Source organism: Amia ocellicauda, chromosome 19, assembly GCF_036373705.1.
Source record: "Amia ocellicauda isolate fAmiCal2 chromosome 19, fAmiCal2.hap1, whole genome shotgun sequence".
Classification (NCBI taxonomy): Eukaryota; Metazoa; Chordata; class Actinopteri; order Amiiformes; family Amiidae; genus Amia; species Amia ocellicauda.
Window position 1 is genome coordinate 20,047,725 of NC_089868.1, and position 12,044 is coordinate 20,059,768.

At 34.5% G+C, this 12,044-nt stretch overlaps 1 protein-coding gene and 1 long non-coding RNA gene across 2 annotated transcripts in view; one reads left to right on the forward strand and one right to left on the reverse strand.

Annotated features, from left to right (window-relative positions):
• LOC136714495 (dihydropyrimidine dehydrogenase [NADP(+)]) overlaps positions 1-12,044 on the forward strand; it is a 154,743-nt gene that overhangs the window by 40,969 nt on the left and 101,730 nt on the right. Inside the window, exons 5-8 of the mRNA XM_066692023.1 lie at positions 2,409-2,570; positions 6,214-6,410; positions 9,104-9,185; positions 9,746-9,833. Of these exons, the coding sequence (XP_066548120.1) occupies positions 2,409-2,570; positions 6,214-6,410; positions 9,104-9,185; positions 9,746-9,833 (529 nt within the window). The remainder of the gene's footprint in view (positions 1-2,408; positions 2,571-6,213; positions 6,411-9,103; positions 9,186-9,745; positions 9,834-12,044) is intronic.
• The window catches only part of LOC136714496 (uncharacterized), a 50,325-nt gene continuing 48,952 nt past the window's right edge, over positions 10,672-12,044 (reverse strand). Inside the window, exon 3 of the long non-coding RNA XR_010805030.1 lies at positions 10,672-11,736. This is a non-coding gene — a long non-coding RNA (uncharacterized LOC136714496). The remainder of the gene's footprint in view (positions 11,737-12,044) is intronic.

Sequence of the window (12,044 nt, forward strand, 5' to 3'; positions counted from 1 at the left end):
TTCAGTTGGATCGTATCTGCAGTGAGTGCACAGACAAGGACCGAGTGGGTTTGACCTAATTGGCTTCTCTGCTTTTGTATGCAGGTGCCAATATATCTTTAGAGAAACTCTTTCGGATATTGCAGTGATTTAAGTGTGCAGCTGTTAATGTAATGAAAAATGCTAAATAATTAACATGAATAGTGAAAAAAACATTTACATATTTTAAAAATAAATAAAAAAAAACTTAGTAATGACAAACATATCAAAAATATTTTTGTATTCTGCTAAATATTCCTTACTTAATGTTAAAATACCCTGTTTTACATAATTCACTAATGAACTAAATCTAAAAGTGTTCTAAAAGTTTTTATGTTTTTTAAGTTCTTGTTTGTCATGATGTGATTCAATGGGGTATCTTTTGTTATTTAGTCATTAAGATAAACGTATACCATTTTAATATTTGGAATTTGGATTAAAAAAATGCCGACATTTGTTTTAGAGGTTTGTTTATTACCTATAGTAAGCTATAGTTGTAAAGTCAGGATTCAATTAATAAACTTATTTTGAATATATTCCAAGTAATGACTGCCATTTTAATTTTACTCTGCATGACTGGGTATGGTGTAACTAATGTGAACGGAACAGCAGGCATATTAAACTGCAAGTTCATGTAGAATTTATACTACAGTAAATAGCAAATACAGAAAAATAAATGAAGAGGACTTTGTTATTCCCCAAAGATTTTGTGTGTAGCTTTTATTGTAAATAGATACCATTGTGCATTGGGATTATAGTATTAGAAAGAACATCCATTTACCGGGACAGTCTTAGCCACAAGCAAGTTTACTGAAATGTTAATAAAACTCCTTGCTAAATCAATTTCATTATTCATACCCAGACTGACGAAATTTCCATCTTTTTATTTGTATCTTTCACTATTTACCTTTCAATATAAGTAATTGTGTTTACAATCGCGGAATGTTGTTTGAGATGTTTTGGGCATCAGTGTTATTGCCTTTACATTGTTGTAAAGAGTAAAATCAGGACCAGGTTTGGTTTGAAAATTGTGATTTTTAAATTAAACCATAAACAAATTATTGCATTTTTGGATGAAGAACAGGCACTTATCAGGTGGCTTCTATTCACTCTTTATTTTGTCTGTTAAATGTGTTTTTATTTCTTTACATCCATGTTAATAGACGACTGAGATACACAGACCAGGTTGCAGGCATTTCAGCATCATTTTGTGCTGATTAGATGGAGCTTTTCAGACTCTTGACTGAGAGTCCACTGGGCACCACAAAACACATAACTCTAGCACTGGAAACCACTGCTGTTTAAAATCACATTCTAGTGACTGAAAGCAAGGTCCCGTCTGTGAGCAACATTGAAATACTGCATGTCTTTGTGCCATTTGTGTTTATAGTTGTCTTGTTTTATAATCAACATTATACATCTGTGCAACTTTTGCTTCTCTTTCACTTTCTGGCTTTATTGAAACTAGTTTGGTTGAGAACTTCATTTGCACAAAGTTACTAAAGCACTACTGCTTTGCAATTTGCGATTTCTCTGGCATGTAGTCATCTTGAACTTTATGTATGTGAATTCTGGGGGACTAGTTTATGCTTGTGTGTGTAATACAGTGTCATAAAACTGTAATATGTTCATGTCAACTGCAACAGTTTGAGATGTGGTTGACATTAATTGCTTATGTAAATTTCTGCATAGAATTACAATGTACTCAAACCAAGTGAACATCGCTCTAATTAATGAAACCTCAAAACATTAAAACAAATGAAATACATTTTATAGCAACACATATACACCGCTGGGAATTTGAATATAGAATATTGTGTTTGTTTTACCTTTGTGAATAATTGTATGTTTTCAAGAATTATGCATTTACTTATAATGGAAGTTAACAAGTGTGTGATGGAAATATTATTTGCAGAAAAGACAACATCAGTCATGTATTACTTTTTTCCTTGCATGTCTAATTCAAATTGTCAAGATTTTCTGTAGTTAGAATGACATGTAGGTAGTTTAATTCATGTAACTTTTATGCCGTCTCAAAGATTCTTTACAACAAAAAGATTGTATTGGCAATGATTTAATTGGGGGAATATACTGAATGGCTTTCAGAAGGACAATTTGCTTTTCTTTGAGGACTATAGCTGGGTTGGATGTATAACAGTGTATTGTAAAGCATTCACAATATCTTTGTACACAATATTTCCAGAAATTGTTTTAGAAACATGTTTTCTCATATGTACTGTGAACATTCATTCTGCTACATATATTGCTGATAACCTGCAGATATCACGTTTATAACACTCCTAAATGCCTTACCAAAAGATAAGAGCTGTCAATAGATTGTATAAGGACCACATACAGTTTCATGCTATCTTATCTCTCCTTTGTTGCAGAACTACTATGGAGCTGCTAAGACTATCTTTTCTGACAACCCCCTCGGACTCACTTGCGGAATGGTGTGTCCGACCTCAGACCTGTGTGTGGGAGGCTGCAATTTATATGCGTCGGAGGAGGGACCAATTAACATTGGTGGACTGCAGCATTTTGCTACAGAGGTATGTAAGTTATTAGCAACACCTGCTGCAAGGTTACATCAAGACCCTCACATTTTTAACATAATGGAATGTTTGTTTTGCGTTTATATATATAATATATATGTATTTATTTTTTGTTGAGGTGTTAACTCATTGGGATCTGGATAGGAATGTGAATATACTCACTGTGAGGAATGTTGAATTCTATCAGATAAAGAAAACGTGATGTTTTGGAAGTTTGTACAGACGAAAACCTTGATGGTTACATATATTTTGTGCCTCATACAGAAGATTGTACGTCAAAGGCATTCTTTTTCTAAAGGAAAAAATAACAAATTATGTATACATATGTTTAAATGATTGACGACTCATTGTGTGTGTGTGTGTGTGTATATATCATTATCATCATCATCACCAGCTCATATCGATCCACTGCTGGATGAAGGCCTCCCAAAGATGTTTCCACTTGCTTCGATCTATAGCTTCCCTTGTCCATGTCATGTCTATTTAAAGTGTATTATTTAATCTCCCTTTGTGGTCTTTTTCTAGGTCTTTCTTCTTGGCTCTGCGCTTCCTGTAATGTGTGTGTGTGTGTGTGTATATATATAATTGAAAATATGGCAAAGCCATAGTGTAACTTGCACACCTTGTAGAACTGTATGTTTACTTTTATTTAGCTTTCATTTTACTCGTTTCCATGAATACCCGGAAACTTGCAAATTGACTGTTTGAACCTTCCTGTTTTTGGTAGTGTAGCTTACATCCATTTTTTATTTGGTTTGTCATTGGTAACTTCCTCATCTTTGTTACATTCACATAACCCATCATGGACTGCCTTTCTCTAATATCAGCATTGTATTAATGGCATCTCCAAACCCTTTGTTATGGCAGCTGCTGCTTCTTTGACATGTGGTGTCTGTCAGACTATACCATTAAAGTAATAATTCTAGGTTATTTTATTGTACAACTAGTCTCCTGCAATGATAAATGTCAGATTCACCATTATAAATACAGGCTTACATAAAGTGGGAAAAAAAAAAGATTAGACTTATAGAAGATGTCAAAGTCATGAAAGATCAGAGAAGTAAATGCTAGTGTTTAGAAACCAAACGAAGGGGAAATCTTTCATGCCAAATACATTTTATGTCAAAAGGCATTCTATCTCTCAAAGAAACAAACAAAACAACATCAATTATAAAATATATTTTTAGAAATTATATACTGTTGACTCATTGTGGTTAATATATTTATTAGAGTTTAGCATAGTTATATTTTGGGTGGCAAGGTGGTCACCTATGCCTGTCAGGATCAGCTCCAGCCTCCCCGCCACCCTCATAAGCAGTTTCAAAGATGGATGGGTGGATGGATAATCATATTTTTTCATGTACCAAGACTTCTTAGCTATGTCACTGTACATGTTTTCAGCTGCTGTTTGCTACATTTATTTGATCATCTACTGCTCATTAAAGAAAAGATTTACACTGATAAGGCATAATGGTACTTATTATTGCCAGTATTGTTTATATTTAACCCAATTGTAAGTTTGATATAAATTAATTAGTCTAGTTTGGTTGGCAACACATTTGCTGCTTTGTAATATATCCACCTATCTCATCTGCAGCATTATATGTCCACAAATATGCAATATAGATCCTGTAAACTGCAAATCCTTTGCTTTTATCCAGATCAGTTTAAACCTTTGCTATAACACCTAATTTCCACTGACGTCAAGCAATTATTATATATTTCTTTAAATCGCTAATTATTCTGGGATGATACAAGCACCGTATGATGCTTCCCCTTCAGTTGGGTTCAACTCTGCCCTCTAGGATCACATCCATTAATGATGAAAGTAGATGGTTTACTCTGCATAGCCATCAGTCTTTGGCCTTCTGACTCCTAACTGTGTCTCCAGTCACCCAGTTGTGAGACATTTTTGTGTCATTTTCGTGGTGCTGAGTAGAGTCAACTGACATGCCCTGAAACTAATTTCACTTATGACCTGCATAAAAGATCAACTGAGAGGACTCAGTGTTAAATTTCATTAACCTTTGCCATTCAACTGCATTCTAGGTAAATGTAGAAGCATTTTCATCTTACAGAGACGCTGTCAGGCTATAGAGATGTATATGCCTGTATGTAATGTTCTTTCTGGGTGTTAATTGTTGAGAATAAAAAATAAAACGCATGTTGCAGACGTGTGTAATTGTAGAGCAATTTTTGCTGCCTTTTCTTTAGTCCAGTTCCAGTTTCTAATCAACCTATGTTATAATGTACCTGGATTTCCTTGTAGTTGTAGTAGTTTGGAAGAATATTGTATACAATTAACAGTAGGGTGAGACCAGAAACTGCCCACTGGGTCATGTGATCCACACATGCAAACAAAATAAGTATGTTTTAAATTGATTTGTATTATTTAAAATATCTTATCGGTATTTAAAGGCTAAGAAATGTTTTTGCCACAAATCAATCAAATTGGTATGAGGCAATCAATCCTTCTCATTCAGTGACCAACATACCTACTTCTTTCAATGTAACAGGATCATACATCACCCATGAGGGTTGGGGCTGCTATGTCACATTTAGATTCCCTTTTATCGAATAATTAAAATACAGGCAATTAAATACTTTTATGTAAATTCACGACTGCTAAATAACCACAGAATTATCACAATTCCTCTTCCCATTAACCCTACTTGATCCTCTGTTGCTGGAACTGTATTATTAATTTTAACACCTTCAAAGTTCAGTGTGAGGATTCATTATGTTCGGGATGAAAGGAACGACAAAAACAGCCATTCTTTCCTGCCGTCCAGAGCTGCTGTGATTTTTCTTCTTTTTTTTTTTTTTTTTTTTTTAAATCATCTCTGTCTTCATGGCAGCTCCAGTTTCTTTAAATGTGAAAGGTCATTGTGGTTATCAGGCTGATAATTAGATAACCCCAGGAGTGGAGAGATATCAGAATCCAGCTTCAGCCCCTGTTATTCTTTTAGTTAGACTAAAAGCACTGATAAACTAATTTATTCTTTTGAAGCTATTGAGAAATATAGTATTTCTTTAATCATATCAGTGTCTGTAGGAATCTGCGACAGAGCTTCTCTCCCCATGTTTTCTTTTTTCCAAATGTAGAAATGTGCAGCAAAACCATCCTGTTTTGTTCTAAATTACCTGTCAGTTAATTTAACCATTTGTGTCCACAATTGAAGCAATTAAGCACTGTTTACACATCGTTAGAGGTTGAATTTTATTTTTTAAACATTGATTTTTATCCATCTATATATCCATGCAGATATGTTTTTCCATGTTCATAAGCTTGAATTTTTATATAATTCCAGATTACATTTTCACACATTATGGAATAACATCAGCAGATCTTATTGGACAGTTGTCTCAGCATTGGACATACTCTTGTGTGGTGGAAATCATCACTGCTTTCAGAACTGATGGAGGTTTATATACAAAACACAAAAACCCTAACAGCCGTGGCTACGTCAGGTTGTGTACTTTCCTGCAGTGCAGCCATCGTTTTCATGCTAAGGTTTCTTTTGAATAGAAGCATAACATTTGCATTTTTTTTTTTTCTTCTTGTGGTTTTATATTTCTAGGGGTCGATTCATATACATAGGAAAGTGGTGTTTAAGCTTTCAATCCCTTAATTTTCTAGGTTTTCAGCGCAATGGGAGTTCCTCAAATGAGAAATCCTGCTCTACCATCACCGGACCAAATGCACAAAAGCTTTCATACCAAGATTGCGCTCATTGGCTGTGGACCAGCCAGCATCAGCTGTGCTTCATTTTTGGGGCGACTGGGCTATGATGACATCACTGTGTTTGAGAAACAGAAATTCATTGGAGGTTTAAGGTAAGACTGTAATGTACTTTAATGGGTAAGACAGAAGACATGTTGATTTGGTGGTGCCTTGATGGAGTAATTTAGAAATGTTGTAATTGTTTTATTCATATCAAAATAAAATCTGCATTAATCATGCAAAAAAAATAATAATAATCCACTTAATCTCTATGTATACAAATTCCAAATAAAATAATAGATTGACTGTCCCTTTTGATGTCTGCATGCAGGAATGACCTTGACATCGCTCAGAAGTAATAGTAAGGGATTATTATCAAAGCAACATGTATAATTGAATGGCACAATCTATTTCCAGCCACTGTCCTGCCACATCGCTTTAGTCATGCATTGATATATTGTGGCTACCATAGGATTCCACTGTGACATCAAGACAATGATTGACATTCTGAATGAGTGAAACATTCCTGTAATAACGAAGAACATTTTTTGACCACGACTAGTATCCTTTACACTAGCTAATGGCAATAACTTACCTTGTGCCAGAATTATAGCTACACGTGAATGCAATTAAGGACCTTTTCAAATCATCTTCTTTAAGAGAGGGTCATTTTCCACTAGAGGCAATATGAGTTTGATTCTGGTACACAACATAATCAATGTTTGCCTTTTTGTGCACACCAAATGAGGGAGACAGGATTCATCCAAAAAGGTGGTCTCAGCTTCATTATGTACCTCTTTCCCATAGTCCACAGGGCCCAGGTATGTGCCCTAATCCACCCCCCCCCATCCCCCATGATGTGTTTGTCTGTAATTCTGTAAAAACAATCTATTGGCATCCTGTTCATGCCATACCTGAGTTCAATGGGTCACTCTCACTAAGCAGGTCAGAGCAAATTGATTTGGGTCAAGGAGATATACCTCATTACACATGTCATAGGAGGCAGCTTTTTATTTGATCATGAACCAGATGTAAACACAACAGTGGGATGTTAAAAGGGATCCTGTCCAGCGTACAGAGAGAGAAAAACTAAAAATGGGAGTACACAAAATGTAAAGACTACAACTCATTTGCTCAGAATCATTTTAGTACGATAGGTGGTTTAGATGGTATGAAACTTATTAAGGTTAAAGACCGAGGCAGTCATTAAAGTACAAGTTTACTAAAGTCTTCTTTTAATATTGTGTGAATTTCAAAATGTGGTATTGTATGCATCATTTATTTAAAAATACACCTAGAAAAGTAACAGAAAAGCCAACTTAATTTGATTTGTGTCCTCCTTTAAAAACACAGTTCTTTCTCTTTACTTCTTTTTTAATATGTAATATTTAATATTGGGGATTATTCCTGCACATTCGTTCTATATTTGTGAGGGGATACTATTTTAAGAAAAAGAAAAAAACATGAACTTATTTGTTTACAGCAGTTTTAACTGTCAGAAGAAATGATCAGATCACTATCCCTCACACTGTGGTGTTTGATAGGTGTCTGGGGGTGATCTTTATGCCTGTCAATATTTATGATCTACCCAGAGACCGACATCTATGCTTTAGCTATTGAAGGGCAGTTTGAGTGTTGCTCTCAGAGATCAATATGGTGAATATTCTAGAAGGTCAAAAAGTACGGATGAATGGTGATATAATTAATCATTTTCAGGCCTCCACATCCTGCTTTATTATGTTACACACTTGAGGTAAAGAAAATTTAGCAGTCTTCATACTCTTATTATTATTATTATTATTATTATTATTATTATTATTATTATTAACAGCTATACTTGTAATAATAAGGATTATTACCAGAAACGATAAGAAAGACTATAACAAAGAAGTTACTGTACTCCATCTCCCAGAGTAAAATTATAGCATTTTTAATTTTTGATTGATTGGTGGGTCCTGTCAAGTTTTGATCTGGTATGGACCCAAGTTTCAAAGATGGTATAAGGTCACATGCAAGAAGGTTATGCAAAAACATAAATATAAAATAAATAATAATGTATAGTACCTATACAAAAAGGTATTCGAATATATATATATATATTTTTTATTATTATTATTATTATTTTTTTTTATAGCTTGATGTATTTATTTTGAATCAGCTTTTGTAATTTCTATACATCACTTATAATTTCTTAACATAGTGTCCGGGCCAGTTATACTTCTTACTTACAGTGCTGTTTTTTTTCTGTCATGCTCACAAAAGAGAGATTCATATTCTGCCCAATAAAGACATGCTATAGAAGTCCAATTAGCATTTACTTTGATCTAGATCTTAAGACGCCCCCTTTCACTTGTGTTTGCACAACATCATACAAAAAGGTTTATAGACTTTTGTGAGAAGAATGTAGATGAACTCAGATGAACAAATGCAATGGATAGCATTTTCTTCTATTGAGTTCATCTTCTTTCTTCTCACAAAAGTCTATAAACCTGTTAGATTTTTTTTTATAGAAGGACAGTATTGGTAGAATAGAAATACATACACAATGTCAGCTGTGGTGGAAGGTGTTCACACTTTTCATTTGAAACACTGTTATGCAATGATGCATTGTGGGAAATATGTATTGTTCATTATACTGTTTACTTATTTATCAGTAATGTTTTTTCAGAGTGTATTGAATGCTGATTCAGCCCAGAGAAGGTTTTCACCCCCCTGTGTGTTATTATTGTTATTATTATTATTATTATTATTATTATTATTATTATTATTATTATTAAAATGATGGCTTCTTTCCCTTTTATTTTAGTACCTCTGAGATCCCCCAGTTCCGGCTGCCCTACAATGTGGTACAATTTGAGATTGAGCTTATGAAGGACCTGGGTATAAAGGTAATGAAAACCATGACCTGTCTGCTGCATGGGAGAGTTGAGAATGAATTAGGGCTTAGAAAAGATTAACAGCAAAATGTCAGGCGCATTAATAAAGAACAATTAAAAACTGCATTAGGAAGAGCACAAGAATGATGCTTCCTCTCGCTCTGGGCATTTGTCTGTCTGTTGTCTGAATGCCACTATTCTGGGAAAGGGCAATCAATAGTTCTTATCTGGCACACCTGCATGTGATTAATTTTGTAGAAGAAACAAATTCCTGAAGTTGCTCGGGGGGTTCTCTATAGTAATGGAAATGTATGATTTTTTTCTCCGTCCTTCTTTTCTTTCTTTTCTTAGTTGTTTTTTTTATCGCTAACTTGCCGTTGATTTTTAATTGAATTAGCCAGATAAATATACTGTCTTAGACTATTTCCAATTTAACTGATAATCAAATGCTGAAAAGACATACAAACACCATGAAGTAGGCCCGCTTTAGGCCTGAGTTTGATATGAAAAATGCAGGAGGGGTCTTCTAATACTAATGTGTTTTACCGTCAGAGCCTTTTCTTTTCCCACAGGTGGTTTGTGAAAAGAAACTCAGTTCTGATGGGATGACACTTAACTCCTTAAAAGAAAATGGCTATGAAGTCGTCTTCATTGGAATAGGTTAGTTTTTTTCCATTAGGATGGGCATTTCAATTTAGCTTTTAAATATTCTCAAAACTTTGCCCCATCTACCAATCACACATTAAAACCACATGACTTGACTGTTTGCATTTGGGAGAAGGAACAATCCTCTGCCAAACAGAAGACTGCTACCAGGTATTGTAATTGTAATTTGCAATTAGCCAGTGGGTCAACAGAAAGAACTTTGTAAATTTATTACCACATTTTATCATTTCCAATTTATTTTGTGTTTGAAATAAGTAAATATGTACAAGAAATCCCCTAGTATGGTCATTTTAAAGTAGAAGGGTGTTTTAGCAAAATTAGTAAAATTGGAAAAGTTGAGAGGAGGTCGTTCATCCTAGCTGGTTATTAACGTTTTAATGGTTCAAGAATCCCATAAAGACTCTTTTTGAAAGTGCCCATTTACTCAGATTATGGACTGGCTAAATTATTGCATGTTTTTGAATAAGCTGAAGTTTCAGTTAATCTCAGGGTGAGATCTACATCAAGGAATGTATTATCTGTTTATTGGCGATGGGACCCTGATATTGAGTTATGAATCTCTTTTATGCACTGATTTGAAAGATAATTTAAAGCAATTCACCTTATTTTAGAATCAGGAATAATTTCACATTTGTTCTGCATTGATATGGTATATGTTATAGTCTAAAAACTCATGCATTTTAGAAAGCCTTTATTAACTCAGGTTTAATGTTTTTTGAAATTAAAGAAACTTGATATCAGAGTCATGCAGCTTTGGCAAAGGTATTCTATTTTTGAGAAAATCTAAAAAGAAACCCTTTCGCCATGTATATTGATCTGAGAAATTCAAACATTCCTTGAAGGCGGCAGTGTACTTTTCTTTCATAATAAAGGAAATGAACTCATATAATTCATTATGCTTCAGAATGTTCTTAGTCTTTCTTGTACTGGCATCATAATTATGGAGAGTAGCCGGCTTTAACTGTTTAAGGATTTCCCGAACAAAGGAACGCAAAGACATTTCAATTTATAAAGAAAATGAAAGTGTTGAGTGTTTGCATTTAATTTCTGTGATTTTATACTGGTGCTTTGCAGGCTTTATAAATGTCATCCTCTGTAGTGATTGACATGCAAATTTCTCACTGGCATGCTTTAAATTGGAAGGCAGGTTGAAAAATGTAGATAAAGACATTGTTTCTGGCCTATAAACTGGGAAAGCAAACTTGTAGGCTCGACCGTTTTTAGAACCAGATTAACCCATTATTGCTCACTTTTATGATCGCTTAAGCATTTCATTTTCAAGTTTCAGTACATCTTTGCTTTATTTATGAACCATGACCCTCACATTATTTCCTTTGATGTAAGCTAGTCTGACCGCATTACATAGAGTTTGAACGGGAATGCATCAATTTAAATTGAACCATACAACAGAAAAACTTGAATGCAAAAAGAAACATGCAAGCCATAAAAGACAACAAACATCAATGCAGAGAAAGATATTGAAATATCTTTATGTTAAAGAGGAGATTATAAGCATGAGCAATTTTAGATTTTAGATTTTCTACATCTGCCTATTTTAAGTCGTTGATAGCGGGGTATTTACTTTAATACTGACTTACATGTTGGTGTTTAGTTCATCAGCAATCATGGACTATGGGATAGCAGACCATGTATGGCTCACTATCTGTGCATTGCATGGTTGTTATGTGCTAGGGCACTAATTTCCAATAAGAATCAGCCCCTTTGTTAATGAATGACTGTTGACATGGCCAGGCAGAAGCTCTTCTGGAGAATCTTGATGCATTGATTAGGACTTCCTCAGCAGATCACCAGCTGTCACACCCCTCGCTGTGCCGGCCAGATGCTTCCATGTAAGTTCCTGTGCTGTATTGCGCTTCATTTCCAATCAACGTCTCATCTGGAAAAAAAAATGGGAGTGTTTGAGAAGGATGTGCTATCAGCTGTTTGGCTCACTGCAGTTGAATACCAATGATGTGTGCAGTCAGCAGTCATCTTGACCCTGACCCCAAACCCAATGCCATTCCTAGCCCACATGTTATGTGTTTCCATTTGAAGCAGAATGTGGTTTTCATACTCCTCTTCACTCCTCTTTCTTAAAGGAAAACTCCCATCAGTTCTAAAATCATGGTTTGATGCATCTTTATGTGTTGTTATAGTGTATAAGTAAGATTTATACCACTTTTCCAGATCAAGTCTATCATATAA